Source organism: Mastigoproctus giganteus, chromosome 10 (genome assembly GCF_048544385.1).
Source record: "Mastigoproctus giganteus isolate SK-2022 chromosome 10, ASM4854438v1, whole genome shotgun sequence".
In the NCBI taxonomy this organism is placed as follows: domain Eukaryota; kingdom Metazoa; phylum Arthropoda; class Arachnida; order Uropygi; family Thelyphonidae; genus Mastigoproctus; species Mastigoproctus giganteus.
Window position 1 is genome coordinate 20,144,494 of NC_143584.1, and position 19,177 is coordinate 20,163,670.

At 37.0% G+C, this 19,177-nt stretch overlaps 1 protein-coding gene across 1 annotated transcript in view; it reads left to right on the forward strand.

The window, feature by feature from the left end:
* The window catches only part of LOC150078832 (sodium-dependent noradrenaline transporter-like), a 215,339-nt gene that overhangs the window by 185,169 nt on the left and 10,993 nt on the right, over positions 1–19,177 (forward strand). The window contains exons 12-13 of the mRNA XM_090382412.1: positions 4,399–4,499; positions 10,069–10,236. Coding sequence (XP_090238538.1) covers positions 4,399–4,499; positions 10,069–10,236 — 269 coding nt within the window. The remainder of the gene's footprint in view (positions 1–4,398; positions 4,500–10,068; positions 10,237–19,177) is intronic.

Here is a 19,177-nt window from a genome sequence, read left to right on the forward strand (position 1 = left end):
CAGTCTAGTCTTTTTAAACAAACAAGCATGACAATCACTGCACCTGTCTCCCACAGAATATGGGAGGGGTGTAGGTATTGTAGAGGGGTGGAATTTGTTTATGCTTTCTCTTCTTAATGACATTTACTTTAATAATTTCAGTTTAAAACACACACACACACACACACACACACACACACACACACACACCAGGACAGCAACATTATATAAGGGAAAATCAGTTGCAACCATTTAAGGTTAACAAAAGTTTCACTTTTAAATGAATACATAGTCAGATCTAAATCTTTCACAGAAATTAGAAATGTAAATAATTTCAGGGTCAAAAGTGTATATAAGTAAATGCATCTTTATCTTGTATCTCTTTTGCATGTAAAATGTGAGTGGGTTGATTTGCAGGATATTAAATATATTATGCAGAAACATTGTGTTAATATATTTGCCAATTTGCTTCTGATAATCGATTCAACATGAAAGAGGTTGTTATAGAATTTTGATGTTTGTGAACAGTTATGAGGTTCCAAGGTTTTACTGTAAAGTAGTATAAAGAATAGATCTGAATGCTGTAAATGAGTTATTTTACTGACATGCATGCTTGTCAGTACCATGTGTACAGTGTTGTATTTGAACATATCACTTCTATATAGAGTTTTTTGTGTTTTTGAATAATATTTATTTTTCCTGGTAATAGTATTTATAGTCGCAAATGGTGCAAGAAAGCAAGCTTATAAAGCATCAGTCAAAAAAAATAAATAACTTTCCAGATTACCTGTTCATCCCTGCCATACTATTGAGGAGATTGACAGGTGATCTGGTTCTTCCATAAATTTATTAGTTATATGCAGAAAAGTAGGTAGTTATTCAAACTGCCTACTTCTACAACAACAGATGAATGCTTGTTCCAACAATCTAACAACTAGGCTTTTCATACCAACTAAGAAATACTGTTCTAGACCTAAATGGATCTCATATGAACTAATGAGGTTTGTGGCAGAGAAGAAAAATGTGTGGGATGCATATAAATTATCAGGTGACACAGAAGCCTATGGTAGATATAAGCTAGTCTATAATCAATCACAAAGGAGGTTGTTGTTGTTGTTGTTATTTGGTTTTTAGGAGCATTAGCAACTAAGGCCATATTGCTCCGGTGCGGTGGTCATTCCCTGACCTTTCCGCATCTTCCGTATTTGGTGGTGACGGGCTCGAACCCCGGTCTAATCAAGAAGCGTGTGCTACGCACTGCTGCTCCTTCCCACCTGGCTACGGAGGCGCCACAAAGGAGGTTAGGCAAGTGAAAGCTGCCTGAATTATGAGAAATCTTTGTCAAAGGATGCAAAGAAAAACAGACTTCTTATGTAAACTCTAGAAGGAAGGGGATGAATCAGATTGGTCAATTTGATGTTGGTGATTTGACTGTTGATCCTGCTCAGATAGCTAATAAACTGAATGAGTATTTTGCATCTACATTCACATGAGAAATTCTGTAAGGAAGGGAAAAGCAGAAGTTAACTAAACTCTAACAGGGACCTAAATGATTTTGTAATAACTGAGAGCAAAGTTGGAGAAGATATTATTGAAGTTAAACATAAGAAAGGCACCTGGGGCAGATGGAAACTATCCAGTTATATTGAAGGAGGCAGTGAGGGAAGTTAGCAAACCATTAGCCATGATTATGAGAGCATCCTTAGATTCAGGAGAGGTCCCCATGGACTGGAGATGTGCAAATGTATCCCCAATTCTCAAAGGGTGGAAAAAATTATTATAGACCTGTTAGTGTAACTTCTATTCCAGGGAAAATAATAGTCACTGGTTAAAGAAGTGATGCAGGATTGCCTAGACAACACTGCAGTAATAGTTCAGACACAGCATGGGTTTGTTAACAGTAAGTCTTGTCTGACCAATTTTATTGGATACTACGATGTGGTCATAAAGGAACTGGATGCAAAAAATAATTTTGATATCATATACTTGGATTTCAGGAAAGCTTTTGATACTGTTGCAAGCACATGAAAGACTGCTTTGCAAATTGGAGTGGTAGGGCATTAAGAGAAAGTTGCTGCAGTGTTTAAAGAGATGGCTGAGTGGGTGACGGCAGAGAGTGGTAATAAATGGATACTGCTCTACGTGGATTATTAGTGGAGTCCCTCAGGGTTCGGTGCTTGGCCCATTGTTGTTTTGTGTATTTATCAATGATGTCAATGAAGGTATATCAGGCTTAATGTCTAAGTTTGCAGATGATACAAAAGTTGGCAGGGTTGTTAATGACAGTAAAGACAGCATGCTACTGCAATAGGATCTAGAAAAGTTAGGCAGATGGGCTGAGGAGTGGCAACTAAAGTTTAAGATTGACAAATGCAAAGTACTGCATATGGGTAGCAGTAACCCAAGAGAAACATACCAACTGTGTGGTACTACACTCAGGGAGATGGAAAATGAAAAAGACTTGGGGGTAATTGTGCAGTTAAATATGAAGTTCTCTGAGCAGTGCAGATGGGCTGCCAGAGCAGGTCATGGAGTTTTGTCAATGATATATAGGAATTTTGCTAGCAGAGACAAGGTGATTATCCCCTTGTATAAAGCAGTGGTCAGGCCACACCTTGAGTAGTATGTACAGGTCTGGAGGCCTCATTTTAGGAAGGATGTAGAGTTGCTAGAAAGAGTACAGAGAAAGGCAACAAGATTGGTGAGAGGAACAAAGGGGTGCTCTTACCAAGAGAGACTTAAGTTCTGCAAGTTGCAGTATGTGGAAATTGGGCACCTGTGAGGTGTATAAGGCCTTGAATGGTTTCAGCAGGCTCAATGCTGATGGGATAATTCCGCTTGCTCAGGTTAAGAACCTGAAGGGGCATAGATTCAAATTGAGGAAAGACAGTTGTAGAATAGATGTGGGAAGTTTGCCTTTAGCCAGCAGGTAGCTGATTGCTGAACAGAGTTCCATCTGTTGTTGTGGAAGTTCAGCTTGTCTAGTTCAGCCTTAAATAAATTTAAGGCTTGAACCAAACAAGCATTTGCAGTGACCGGATGGGTGAAATAGGAAGGTTTTTTTTTTTTTTTTAAGCTTGCTTTCTTGCATCATATGCCTCTGCTAATGCTAATCAACCACCCTCTGGCCAGCCAAAGGCAAACTTCCATACATCTGTCCTGCAACCAAACCTCCTCGATTTGAATTTGACTGTGTGTGCGTGCAGTTCGGCAAGAGGAAGAATTCCACGAGCATTGAGCTTTGAGACAATTTCATTCAAAGGTTTAAACACCTCAATCATATCACCTTATAGGTGCTTAATCTCCAGACACTGTATTTTGCAGAACTGAAGCCTTTGGATATTTTTGTAATGCTTTGAATTTCACTGTTTGGAAATTAACATTTATTTTATCTTTTATTATGGCCTATAAACATTCAGTAAGTGTTGAAAGTGAACAGAAGATAAAAATACTTGATTAACTTTATCTTTTTATGTTGCATAAATTAAAAATAAAGGTATTATAAAAATATTTTCTTCGTATTTTATTGATATATTTAGTGTTCTTTTCATAACCTCTATTTTCTATGGGTCTTTAGTCTTGCCAAAGATGGAACTTTTTAGGAAAGTATTCCTCTCCCCCACAGTTGAGAATCCTGGAATTTCAGCTCTCTTCCAGACCAGTGTGAACTGCACATCAATTAGTCAATATCCATTAACAGTTGAACTTCATATTTATCAAGTTAACTTTTCTGCATCATTTATTTCTTCCATTTTTGCTTTTTATAAAACCTCTTTTTGTACATTTGCTGAAAATAACAATTATAGAAATAAAGTCGAGTGTCAAAGAGTATCTTCTGAATTTTTTTTAGCCCTTACACAGTACTGCAGGTTCCAATAAATTCTTATGTTTGGAGTTAAATAAAACAGATATAAATAAAATTCAGTAATAAACAAAAGCAATTGCATAGTATAAATTTTTTTAAAAAATCTCATTATGATTAATATTTTTTACAGTGCATGCTGTAAAAATATACATGGCATACTAACTATAGAAGAGAAATCTCTAAAACCTTCATTAAAGAAACTTTACAGTGGAACTTTAGTGAAGCAGTTGTGTGAAACTTTTTATATTGGTTCTCCAACTGTACATGTGAGGAAGAATAGAGTGAAGCTATTTAAATTCTTTGTGGATATAAAGTAAGGAATAACGAAGTCTACACTATACAATTCAGTACTACTTACAATAATTGCATTATAGGGATGTAGTTTATTCTTTTATATATGTGACTATAATTATAACCACCTGAAATCTGGCAAATTTCAAGGTCTGCTAAGAGCAGGATCCTAAAGGCTGTTACTAGATTTCAGAGGTTTAGTGTATCTGGTATAATATAATCGGGAGTCCTTTCTAGTATTAATGATTAAAAATAATATTTAGGAATGGAAAGATTTTGCTCTAATATCCATGAAATGATGGGATTCACACCTGGTTTATTCTGGAGATTATGCTGGAAGTTCATAAGCCCATTCTTTCTCATGGTAAGTATTTTTAAAATATAAATATAATAAAATTCAAGAATTTTAAATTAGTGTTTTGCCTAATTTCTACTTAAGGGATTTAGTTAAACCATTTAAAATTGCATAAATAACATAGTGAAATGTATAATCTTTAAAACTGAGTATTCATCCCATGTAGCCTTTATAGAGCATAATTATAAAATTACTAAGAACAATAAAAATTTTAAAAAAGTATAAGGGAAATTGATCAAAGAGATATGACTATTTATTAGAAAAGGAGCGATACAGCATAGAATAGGGTTCACCGCATTACTGGTTCAAGTTGCTTTCTGCTCCTCCAAACCAATAATGAGGTGTGTGTGCGTGTTGTGGGTTTGTTGTGATTGATTAGTTTATTGCTACTGTAGGTATATTTCCTGATAATTTATAAGCATCCCATGCATTTTGTTTCCTGCCACTAGTCTCAAGAGGTCATCTGACATCTATTTAGGTCTAAACCTTGAACAGCATCTCTTAGTCGGTGCCGACCGGGCTAGCCAGGTGGGTCAAGTGCCTGCCTGGCAACCCAAAGGTCGCGGGTTCGAATCCCGCCTCGGGCTTGGATCAAAGTACTGCAAAAACTTTGGGCGGTGCACTATGGCCACAGAAGCCGATGTGCCAACAACTACCAAAAAAAAAAAAAAAAAAAAAAAAATCTTAGTCGGTATAAAAAGTCTGGTAGTGACTACAATTACTTACCACATTTAGAATTTGCTGTTGGTTCCACTGAATATATTTTAAAAATTGTATGAGACTATTGTAGTCACTTTATGGAAGCAAAAGCCCTTCCCTTTGCCAATGACACTAGTTACATCTTTAAGTAAATCCCACATCAGCCCTCTGGGGAGGATTGAAGGAGCATTTCTTCTACGAATTATGGCCTAACAAAATGTGAAATTTGTGCAATGTTTGCAGATCTATCTAGAACACGACAGGATACTGCCAAGAAGATGTCTTTGTGTGTTTGATACAAAAAAGCATGAGGAAATTTAGTCATTAACTCAGTGTTTGGACAATGATCACTACCAACTAGTTATTTTATCTGCAGACTTTTAATGCATGAAGAGTCACTGTTGATAATCAGATCAAGACCATAACCACCAAACTGACTCACCATTGCCTTAAATTTTATCTTCTTATCAACCCTATATTCAAATTCTGCATCTATTATATCTAATGGCACCATGTCTCCAATATTCCTACAATGATGAATATAATAAACTGCACAATGAAATAGAGTGGGGTAGTAAATCAATTTCTAATAATGGGGTTTTAACTTCCCAGATATTGACTGAGCGCCTCCGTAGCCAGGTGGGAAGGAGGAGCAGCAGCAGCAGCAGCAGCAATATTGACTGGAACGTGCTTTGGTCACTCACACAGTAGCAAGACTTTTGTGGATTTATTGAATGATTGTTTTCTACAGCAGCATGTTTGAGAAGCAACCAGAGAGAGAGAGAGGGGAGTAATACTTTTGATCTGATTATCAGCAGTGATTATTCATGCATTAAGAATTTGCAGATAAAGGAATCATTAGGTGACAGTGATCACAGTATACTGATGTGGGATTTACTTAAAGATGTAACTATCATCAAGTGTAAAGGAAAGGGTTTTTGTTTTCATAAAGGTGACTACAGTGGTCTCAGACAGTTATTAAATTCTATACAGTGGGATCAACTGATGATATTAAAAACAGCGAATTCTAAAAATGGGAAGCATTCAAGGAAGTAATTTTGGAAGCTACTAGGCTTTCTGTTCCAACTAAAAAACTGTTCAAGATTTAGACCTTAATGCAGCGGTTCTCAAACTTTCTGAGCCCACGCCTCCCTTGACCTGTAAAATTTTCCTGGTGCCTCCCTTGAAGTAAAGCATCTATAATTGTGCAATTTATTATTTTTAATATGTTAATACAATAATTATTAATACTACATGAAATAATAAGCATCTGTAGTTCTAAATTACGTCAGTAATTTAGAACTACAACTTCTAAATTACTAACAATTATTATCAGTAAGTAATCACGCCAAAACAATAAAAAACACAATCGCACACTGCTGAATTTATATTTTCAACCATGCAGCTAATGCTATGCAATCTACCTATATATGTCATACATAGTACGCACTAAATTGTATATATTACATTACATCAACATCAATCCATTTCAGCAAAATATATTTTTTTCCAAATAAATGTTTATCTCATGTTTATATCAAAGTTAGAGTGAGATAGGTGGCGGTAAATGCTTTAAAAAATAGGTTATAAAATTTAATGTTATGTTATGAAAGTTTATTTATAGGTATATATTTTTTTATTTATATATGTTATGAAAGTTACATTTCTGTTAAACTTTTTGCGTCTCCTTTTGCACTAGCCCGTGCCTCCCCAGGGAGGTGCACCTCCCAGTTTGGAAATCACTGCCTTAATGGATGTCAGATGAGCTAATGAGGTTTGTGGTAGAGAAGAAAAATGCATGAGATGCATATAAATTATCAAGCAACACAAAGCCTATAGGGCACCTTCGTAGCCAGGTGGGAAGGAGCAGCAGCAGTGCGTAGCACATGCTTCTTGATTAGACCGGGGTTTGAGCCCGTCACCACCAAATGCGGAGGATGCGGAAAGATCAGGGAATGACCACCGCATATCCTGGAGCAATATGGCCTTAGTTGCTAATGCTCCTAAAAACCAAAATAACAAACAAACAAACAAAGCCTATGATAGATATAAGCTAGTCTGTAATCGAGTCACAAAGGTTAGGCAAGCGAAGGCAGATTATGAGAAATCTTTGGCAAAGGATGTAAAGAAAAACAGCAGACTTCTTTACTTATATTAACTCTAGAAGGAAGGGGGATGAATTAGATTGGTCCACTTGATATTGATGGTTCGACTGTTGGTGATTCTGCTAGATAGCTGACAAACTGAGTGAGTATTTTGCATCTATATTCACATATGAGGAATTCTGTAGGGAAGTGGAGGACAGAAGCTTATTAAACTCTAACAGGGAACTAAATGATTTTGTAATAACTGACAGCAAAGTAGAGAAGAAATTGTTGAAGTTAAACTTAAAAAAGGCACCTGGGGTGGATCTGATCTATCCAGTTATATTAAAGGAGACAACAAAGGAAGTAAGCAAACCCTTAGCCATAATTATGAGAGCATCCTTGGAATCATGGGGATATCCCCAAGGACTGGAGATGTGCCAATCTATCCCCAATTCACAAAGGGTGACACAACTAACTATAGACCTGTTAGTTTAACTTCTGTTTTTGGGAAAATAATGGAGGCACTAGTTAAAGAAGCATTGCAAGATCATCTAGACAAGACTGCAGTAATAATTCAGACACAGTTGGGTTTGTTAAGGGGAAGTCTTGTCTGACCAATTTGATTGGATACTACAATGTGATCACAAAGGAACTGGATGCAAAAAATAATTTTGGTATCATATATACTTGGATTTTAGGAAAGCTTTTGATACCATTGCACATGGATGATTACCATATAAATTGGAGCACTATCGAAATAAGGGCAAGTTGTGCTGTAGATAAAGGGATGGTTGGATGGGAGAAGTCAGAGTGGTAGTCAGCAGACACTGCTCTTCATGACTAATGAGTTATTAGTGGTGCCCCTAGGTTTTGGTGTTTGGCCCATTGTTTTGCATATTTATCAATGATACTGATGAAGGTATATCAGGCTTAATATCTAAGTTTGCAGATGATAGAAAGGTTGGCAGTATTGTTAATGAGCATAATGACAGTATGCTATTGCAAGAGGATCTAGAAAAGTTGGACAGCTGGGCTGAGAAGTTGCAACTGAAGTTTAACATTGGTAAATGCAAAGTACTGCATATGGGTAGCAGTAGCCCCTGAGAAATGTACCAACTGTGGGGTAGTGAAGAATGAAAGTGGAGTAGGGGTGGCTGAGGGGGAGAAGACAGAGTGGTAATCAATGGACACTGCTCGTCGTGGACTAATGTTATTAGTGGAGTCCCTCAGGGCTCAGTGTTGGAGTCCCTCAGGGCTCAGTGTTGGGTCCATTATTGTTTTCTGTATTCATAAGTGATATTGATGATGGTATATCAAGCTTAATGTCGAAGTTTGCAGACGATACAAAGGTAGGCAGGGTTGTCAAGGACACTACTGACACTATGCTGCTGCAACAGGATCTGGAAAGGTTGAGCAGATGGGCTGAGAGGTGACAAATGAAGTTTAACATTGACAAATGTAAAGTACTACACATGGAAACAGCAACCCCAGAGCAACGTATCAACTCTTTGGTACTACACTGACAGTGCAGCTAATGCTATGCAAAGTAGTGGTAGAGAATGAAAGGGACCTGGGGGTGGTTGTGCAGGCAGATATGAAGTTCTCTGAGCAGTGTAGACTGGCTGCAAGAGTAGCTCATGGTGTATTGTCAATGATATATAGGAATTTTTCTAGCAGGGATAAGGAGGTGATTATTCCCTTGTATAAGGCAATGGTCAGGCCACACCTAGAGTAATGTATACAGGTCTGGAGGCCTCATTTCAAGAAGGATGTAGAGCTGCTGGAACAAGTACAGAGAAGGGCAACAAGATTAGTGAATGGAACAAAGGGGTGCTCTTACGAAGAAAAGCTTAAGTTTTGCAAATTACAGTGTCTGGAGACTAGGCATCAGCGAGGTGATCTGATAGAGGTGTATAAAGCCTTGAATGGTTTGAGCATGCTCAATGCTGTTGGGATTCTTCCTCTCACTCAGAATAATCACCTGAGAGGGCATAAATTCAAATTGAGGAAAGACAGATGTAGGATAGACGTGCGGAAATTTGCCTTTAGCCAGCGGGTGGTTGGTTGGTGGAACAGACTTCCATCCCTTGTCTTGGAAGTTGATAGCCTAAATAAGTTTAAGGCTCAGCTGGACAGGTATTTTGAACGAACAGAGGGGTGAAGTGGAAGTGTTTTTTTTTTTTTTTTTTTTTTTTTTTTGGCTGATGCTGCATAAGCTTTCTTTCTTGCATCAAATGCCTATGCTAATGAAAAAGACCTGGGGTAATTGTGCAGTCAGATATGAAGTTTTCTGAGGAGTGCCGACAGCCTGTCAGAGCAGCTTGTGGGATCTTGTCAATGATATACAGGAATTTTGCTAGCAGGGATAAGGAGGTGAAGACAATTGCAGAATAGATGTGCAGAAGTTTGCCTTCAGCCAGTGGGTAGTTGATAGCTGAAATAAATTGACGAAAGGACTGGACAAACTTTTGGAGTGAATGGATGGGTAAAGGTTTTTTTTTTTTTTTTATTTGCAGCAAAAATATTACTTACAGATTTAGCCATGACATTTTATTAAAATGTTATGGAATTTCAGTTAATTTTTAATACAATAGGTAGAGATGTATTTCATCACCTCATTACTCCTTTCCCAAAGATATGGATTTGAACTTATATTAATGCAGCATTATTTTATCTTTGATTGTAAACAAGCATATTAGTTTACGTACACATTCTGTAAATTCTAAATTAAATTAGTTTCTTTTATTATGCTTACAAATATGGTTAATTTTTACCATATGCCTATTTTGCAGACTGTAATAATCTCTGCCATTATCAATAATTCCACTCTTCGGTATCAGGATTATGTTTATCCGCCATGGACTGTTGGTGTTGGATGGGCATTTGCCTTGTCGTCTGTTGCCATGGTGCCTATTGTGGCCTGCATAAAACTAATAACTGCCCCTGGCACTTGTACAGAGGTAGGTTTACCAATTTGTGTGTTTTTTTTTTTTTTTTTTTTTGGTAACTCAAAAATAGTTTGAAATTTGATTCTTAAAAATAATTTTGCATTGTGTGAATTAACATCAATTTTTGTTCTTATATTAAAATATGCTTGAGCATTAAATTATAGTTTGACATTTATTTTGGAGCAATTAAACTTCACATATACTGTAAGAAATTTCAAATTGCAGTTTGGGTCTGTTTCTTTTTAAAGAATTATAAAACCAGGTTTATTGATCTTGATAGTGGTTAGATTACACTCGATTTTTTAACGACAGAATGGGAATGCTTCTGCATAAAGTGCACCAAAAAAAATAATTAAAAATTAAAATATCGAAATGATATCAATCTAAAGTTTAGAGCTTAAGTATTGCTTTACTTAAGTATTGCACATTTTGTGTTAAGACTGGAGAAGAATGGTGAAAACAAATCACAAGTATACTCTGATTTCTGGTGCACTCTGTCTAAAATATCTGATTGGATAAATTAAATCTGGGTTTTTTTCACATTTACTGCCACATATTCAATAAATTTTCAACATCACCAGGGTTTTTTTTTTTTTTTCCAATGTGAAATTTTATAAATATAAAAACTTAGCACATAAATACTTTAAAATATCAATTTTTTCTTATTAAATTCTATTACCTAACCATTGAATAAAATTATTGCTAAAAATCAAATCAGAATGAAAAAATGTGGTTACATCTTCTGATGCAGTAATACCCTCTACATACACCGATGAGCCAAAACATTATGACCACCTATCTAATATGATGTTGGTCCTCCGTGGACCCAAAACTTCCTGGCGCGGCATGGAAGCTACAAGATTTTTAAATGTGTCTTGTGGTATCTGGTACCAACACATAACCAGCAGATCCTTTAACTCCTGTAAGGTCCATGGTTGAGACGCCGCAGATCGGAGTTGCTGTTCCAACCCAAACCATAGATGCTCGACGGGATTGATGTCTGGGGAATTTGGAGGCCAGGGCAATACCTGGAAGTCTTTCTCATGTTCCACGAACCAGTCTCGAACAATCCTGGTGGTGTGGCATGGTGCATTATCCTGCTGAAAGACGGCACTGCCAGAGGGGAAGACCATTGCCATGAAAGAGTGTACCTGGTACACAACCTGAACATCAGCAATGATGTTTAGGTTGGTGGTAGACATAAGAGTGCCTGGCACATGAATGACTGGACCCAGGATATCCCAGCAGAACATCACCCAAAGCATGACACCACCGGCTTGTTTTCGTCCCATGGTGCATCCAGGCGCCATCACTTCCCCAGGTAAACAACACACTTGTACCCGGCCATCCACATGGTGTAACAGAAAATGTGATTCATCAGACCAGACCACCTTCTTCCAATCACTCAAGGTCCAGTTTCGATGCTTGCATGCCCATTGCAGGCACTGTCGATGGTGAACCGTGATTAGCATGGGCACTTGGAGTGGCCTGCGGCTACACAGCCCCATTTTCAGCTAACACATTACTCCTATAATGTGTTACAACAATGTGCTAATGTAATGTAACACATTACATTAGCTTACTTTTAAATCTAGTTAGAGATTTTGTGTGGTACGACTTTAATATTCGTAGAGTTTTATGTATCAGTGATTTGGCACAAATATTGAATCACATAACCAGTAGTGTAGTGCATAGTAGTAAAACTGTAGGGTTTTAAGTGTTGTAAATAAGTAGCTTGTAGGTTCTAATCACAAAAGTTGGCTTTTTTTTTGTTTTTATCTAAGAAATTTTATTTCTAGTAAGAAAATAACTAATTTAAAACTATGAACACAATGGCATAGCAAAATACATATGATGCAGACTTTATAGTGTAATGTATATTATTACATTTAGGTATCTATTAGTTTAGTGTAATATTATTGAATTTAAACAAATTTTGCCTCAGACTAGAGCAGTGGCAGCTCTTGACTCTGATGTACGGGAGTGCTGCTTCTTAAAGTTGCATTAAATTGCTTTGGTTATAAGACATGTAGACATAGATGGTAATAATAATAAGCAAGTTAAAAATACTATGAAACATTAACTGGACACTCACCATTAACAGACTTGGATAATCTCGAAATTTTATTTAAAAATAAAATCCATTCTTCGGTTTTTTTTTTTTTTTTTTTAGTTTTTTTTAAATAGATTAATAACTTTTTCATTCCGCACTGTTCAAAATGGCATTGTTCGCTCTGCAGTTCCTTTGACTCGTGTTATCACCTCTAAAAATGTGTATTGGCAACCTGCCAACTGGGCATTGACTCAACCACTAGGGCCGAAATGTGGAACTGCGTAGCGCACAGTTCCACCTAAGGTTACCCTATCCTATTTTATCCTTCAAAGTTGAAAATGATTTCGTGTTTTCATTTGTTTATTATTGAAAGGATTATTGAAAATAGAGGATGAGTATACTATATGCGAGACCTGTTAATAAAAATATTCATTGCATTGCATTGTTCTTCACAAAATTTCATATAACTCCTTTAACCGTATATTTAGATTTAAAAAGCTGGGGGTGCTGCAGTTCTGCAGTGCCTACCAACAAGCTGCCCCCTGGAGCATTTTTTTTCTATCAATTATGGCCTTACAAAACGTGATATTTGTGTGATGTTTGCAGATCTAGAACAAACCGTGATACAGTCAAGGGAGATGTCTTTGTGTATGTTTGATACAAAAAGTATGAGGAAATTTAGTCACAAACTCAGTGTTTGGATTGGTGTTTATGAGAGCTTGAAGAATAGGGTGGATGCCCTTGAAGGAATTAAAATAGGGAGGGGTCCCATTAAGTTCACAGCTGCAATAACCCAGTGCCAGAGTTTACACTTAGGCATAAGGCAACAGAGTGGCAATTCCCAAGACAGAATGTGCTGGTCTCACATGCAGTAGTTATTGTCAGGAAGTACATTCTGTAAAAAAGGATAGGTGAAGTAGGATCAGAGTAAGTCTTCCAGGGAAAAATGTGGATGACGTTGTTGAGCAGATATAATCTTTTAAGAATATGAAAGGAGATATTGCCGTACACATTGGCACTAATGATAGTAAGAGATCTGAGGACTTACTTAACAGATACAGGGCAATGTTGGGAAAAGTTGAGTTTAGGATTAAATCTGAAAGTGTTTGCAATTCTACACAGTCACAATAGGATGGAGTACATGTTGATTGCCTCGTCAATCAATTCAGCCCTTCAGAGACTACACAAGCCTCATGGGATAGAATTTTTCTCAGTATGGTCTGTGCTTGGATAGGATATACTGAAATAGAAGGGGTGCAAGGATATTTGCTGATGCTATCAAGGCAGTGTTAGGTAGATCTGAAAACTTCTAGTTTGGGAGGGTGGGTAAATACACAGACTAATATATTAACTAGAGCCACAGACACAGGTGAAAATAATTCTTGTGGTGCCTCCGTAGCCAGGTGGGAAGGAACAGCAGTGCGTAGCACACGCTTTTGGATTAGACTGGGGTTCGAACCCGTCACCACCAAATACGGAGGATGAGGAAAGGTCAGGGAATGACCACCGCATATCCCAGAGCAATATGGCCTTAGTTGCTAATGCTCCTAAAAACCAAACAACATAATTCTTGCTTCTATTATAGAACATGCAGCTCTATTGCCTGGGAAGCAAGGTATTGGGGATTTCAGGTGCTGCTGTGGGTCATCGTGGAACAAGTAAATACATAGTCTGTACTAGAGTAACAAAGATTAAGAACATGTGCATGCCCCTAACATTAGTGCACACTTGCATGTGCACTAATGTTAGGGGCATAGTAAATAAATTTGAATTTGAAGTCATGATTAAGTTTTCAAATGCAGACATTTTAGGGATATCAGAGACATGGTTTCATTCAGGCATTTGTAGAAGCACATTATGAAAGAAAGCAAGCTTATACAACATCAGCCAAAAAAAAAAAAAAAAAACTTCCCATTTCACTGATCCATTCATTCCAAATGTTTGTCTAGTTTTGCCTTGAATTTATTTAAGCTATCAACTTCCACAACAACAATAGATGGAAGTTTGCTCCAGCAATTAACTACCTACTAGCTAAAGGCAAACTTCCACACATGTATTCTACAACTGTCTTTCTTCGGTTTGAATCTATGACCCTCAGGTTTATAATCTGAACAAGAGGAAGAATCCCATCAGCATTGAGACTGCTAAATCTATTCAAGTTCTTATACACCTCAATCAGATCGCCTTGCAGGTGCCTAGTCTCCAGAAGCTGCAATTTGCAGAACTTAAGCCTTTCTTCATAAGAGCACCCCTTTGTTCCCTTCATAAGTCTTGTTGCCGTTATTTATACTTTTTCTAGCAACTCTACATCCTTCCTAAAATGAGGCTTCCAGACCCGTACGCAATATTCAAGGTGTGGCCTGGCCATTGCCTTATACAAGGGGATAATCACCTTATCCCTGCTTCCAAAATTCTCGTATATCATTGACAAGACCCCATGAACTACTCTGGCACCTGTGTGCACTGCTCAGAAAACTTATGACTGCACAATTACCCCTAGGTCTATTTCATTCTCCACTAACCCGATTGTAACACCACCCAGTTGGTACATTTCTCTGGGGTTACTGCTACCCATGTGTGCAGTACTTTGCATTTGTCATTGTTAAACTTCAGTTTAACAATGACATTGCTGTTATTAGTTGTCATTACTGTTATTAACAACCCTGCCAACCTTTGTATCATCTGCAAACTTTGACATTAAGTGTGATATCTTCATCAATATCATTGATAAATATACAAAACAACAATGGGGCCGAACCCCTAATAACATTAGTCAGTGTAAAGCAGTATCCATTGATTACCACTCTGTCTTCTCCCACTCAACCATCCTTTTATCCATTGTAGCAATTTGCCCTTAATGCCATACTGCTCCAATTTGTACAGTAGTCTTCCATGTACAACAGCAGCAAAAGCTTTCCCGAAATCTAAGTACTGTATATGATATCAAAATTATTTTTGCATCCAGATTTTTCTCTGTCACATTGTACTCCGCAAATTCCAATTCTGCATCCCTTATATCTGAGTGGCACCATGTCTCTGATATTCTTTGTGACCACATCATAGTATCCAATCAAATTGGTCAGACAAAACTTCCCCTTGACAAACCCATGCTGTGTCTGAATTATTACTGCTGTCTTGTCTAGATGATCCTGCAATGCTTCTTTAACCAGTGACTCCGTTATTTTCCCTGGAACAGAAGTCAAACTAACAGGTCTGTAATTACTTTTGTCTCCTTTTGTGAATTGGAGATACCTTTGCACATCTCCAGTCTGTGGGGACTCCCCACCCGAGTCCAAGGATGCTCTCATAATTATGGCTAAAGGTGTGCTTACTTCCTTTGCTGCCACCTTTAATAAAACTGGATAGATCCCATCTACCCCAGGTGTCTTTCTTATGTTTAACTTCAACAGTTTCTCCTCCACTTTGCTCTCACTTATTACAAAATCATTTAACTCCCTGTTAGAATTTGATAAACATCTGGTCCTCTCCTCTCCTCCTTGAATAACTCATGTGTGAATGTAGATGCAAAATACTCATTTAGTTCAGCTATCTGAGCTACCTGTCGCTACACTCAAACCATTGATATCGAGTGGACCAATCTGATTTATCTCCTTCCTTTTAGAGTTTGTATAAATAAAGAAGTCTTTGCTGTTTTTCTTTGCATCCTTTGTCAAAGATTTTTCATTATCTGCCTTCGCTTGCCTAACCTTTGTGACTTGATTACAGACTAGCTTGTATCAACCATAGGCTTCTGTGTTGCCTGACAGTTTATGTGCATCCCATGCATTTTTTTTCTCTGTCACGAATGTCATTAGTTCATCTGAAATCCATTTGGGCCTAAACCTAGAGCAGTATTTCTTAGTTGGAACAAAAAGCCTAGTAGCTTCCAAAATTACTTCCTCGAATGCTTCCCATTTTTAGAATTTGCTGTTTTTAACATCATCAGTTGATCCCACTGTATAGAATTTAAAAACTGTCTGAGACCACTGTAGTCACTTCTACAAAAACAAAAATCCTTCCCTTTACACTCGATAGTAGTTACATCTTTAAGTAAATCCCACATCAGTACACTGTGATCACTGTCATCTAGTGATTCTTTATCTGCAAATTCTTAATGCATGAATAATCACTGCTGATAATCAGATCAAGAGTATTACTCTGGTTGCCTCTCTAGCATGCTGCTGTAGAAAACAATCATCCAATAAATCCACAAAAGCCTTGCTAGTGTGCAAGTGACCAATCCACAAGTTCCAGTCTATATCTGGGAAGTTAAAATCCTCCATTATAAGACATTGATTTGCTGGCCTACTCTATTTCTCTGTATAATTGTTAATTGTACTCATCAAAGTCATGAGGCCTATAATAAAATTGCTACTCTTATATCTGCTTTCCCAGTGCTTATGTCACACCAAACTGACTCAACATTGCACTGTTCATCTATGTCAACTGGATGCACTTAGATATGTGTTTCTTAACTAACTGCATAACCCTTCCTCCCTTCCTATCCTTTCTGTACACATTGTACTCCGCAAATTCTAATTCTGCATCCCTTATATCCAAGTGGCACCATGTCTCTGATATCCCAACTATATCTGTCTTGGATGTCTTAACCAGCACTTCAAATTCATCAAATTTATTTACTATACTCCTAGAACTGGTGTACATGCAAGTACAGTATAGCGTCAGTTATCCGGAATCATTGATGTCAGATCTCTTCTGAATAGCTAAATTTTCCGGTAATCGAACCAGAAAATTTTCCGGATAATATTTCTGGTAAGATTAAATAAATTTAAGGTAAGGTTTATTTAATCGTAATTTAATTGATTTATTTAATCATAAGGTAAAATTAAATAAATTTAAGCTTACCTTACAATTAAATTAAATAAGATTAATTAAATAAAAAAAATTATAAACCAATCTTGGAAAACAAACATCCATCCAGGCATTTTTATACAAAAAGGGAAAATTAGAAAGATTTTTAAATCTTCTGTTTTTTTGACTTACTGATAGAGCACGGACCAGCCATGTGTCTGAGTGGCATTTGCCCCCAACTTGTAACTTGATCTTTTCTCATCTTAAAACTTGGTGCAGGCTAGGGTTTTTAGTGGCTAGAGTTTTTCTCGGTAATGCTTTCCATAATAAGCCCGTCTCATCAACATTATAAATGTTTTCTTTCTTGAAATTTGCTATAACTGAAGCTAACTTACTTTTAAAGGACACTATCACTGGTCTATAACCAACAGTTTAGCAAACAGGATTAAAAAAAAAATCTGTAATTGTTTCTAGAAGTTCTAAATTTTTAACTTTACTGTAGATAAAAACACTAGAGGAAAAGAAGGGTAAATGTGACAAAGGTAACATAAACTCAAGGAAAGGGAACAGTTATCCATTTATCTTGTAGCTACCATTTGGGATCTTAGTTCAAGTCTCTTGAGAAACACTTTGGTTGCAAAATCCTGGAAGCCTTCAAAATTTCCTGGACCACCCACAAGCGTGTGAATGTTACTATCTAACATTCAGGAATTTTTCTCATCAATATCTGTCTTGCATCAGAGTAGAGACGACAGTGAAACAAAACATGAAGCCAAGTTTCTGCTTCTCCACACGTACACCAAGGATCTGGTTTGAGCCCCTTCTCAAACAGTTTTGACCTGAGTGGGCTGTGTCCTATCAGTAAATATGAAGTATTCATACTGGGAGAAAACCATGGCATCACAGTTTTCAAATCCACATATTCAATTGGAATATGTGGATTTGAAATATGTGGAAAATTCATTCCTTTGGAATGAATTTTCTTGTTACCTCTCCATACTCACTACTATTCCACCATTGTTGCTAAACTTCTACCAAGCAAGTCCATATCCTTGTTTCCTCATTTTTGAGATTATTAGCCAGGTCTGAAGTAATGTGTAATTGGGTAGTAGACAAGCCCTTTTTTAATTTACTTATGCCCAAATAAATATGTAAATCTAAAGGCAGTGTGCCAGCAAGCAATTGCAGGGCATTATTAGAGACTGTACATGGCATGATAGAAAGAAGCATTGATCTTTGCGTCGAAATTAGTTTTGTTTTTATCTTTATTTTAGTAGCTGAAATATGCCAAATCCTGGAAGCATAAGACACAATAGGAATAAATGTAGTTTTATAATATAAAAATAAGACCTTTTTGGTTAATCCCCAATCCTTTCTAGAGATGTGAATTACAGATGCAGTAAAATTCTTTATTTTTTCCGAAATGATATGTACCTGAAATATAAGTTTATCATCAAGAGTCAATCCAAGATATTTAAAGCTGGAGACAAAAGAATTTGTTTTCAGTCTAGTAAAACTCTAGGAGATCTGTTTAATTTTATTTTAAATATCATAAAATTTGTCTTATTTGGGGAAATTTTCAATTTATTCAGCTTTGCCCAATCCGATAGGTCATCAAGGACCAGTTGCATTTTTTTCTTTTGAATTTATTTCTCCTGGACCGACCTGAGACACCCAACACCAGGTCATCTGTATAAGCAACCTTTATACAATCCAGATTATCTCTTACCAACCATTGATCTAGAACCGCATTCCAGAGGAGAGGCCCCAGTACAGAACCCTGAGGGCATCCTCTGGAAACACAAGACTTATAGGTTAAATGCTTAGCACATACTTTTACCTTCCTATCCTGAAAATAAGCTCTAAGAGATTCAAAGATGTATTTATCACAGTGCGCAAAACGCAAGGACAGACATGACAGAAAACGGGGTTGGGTTATGCTCTTAGTCAAGAAGCATTAAGTCTAAAGCAGTGCATCCAGTCTATGTGAGTGGCCAATGCAATGTTGAGTTAGTCTAGTGTGACATAAGCACTGGAAAAACAAAAGTGAGAGTAGGACTGTGTTATAGGCCTAATGACCGTGATGAG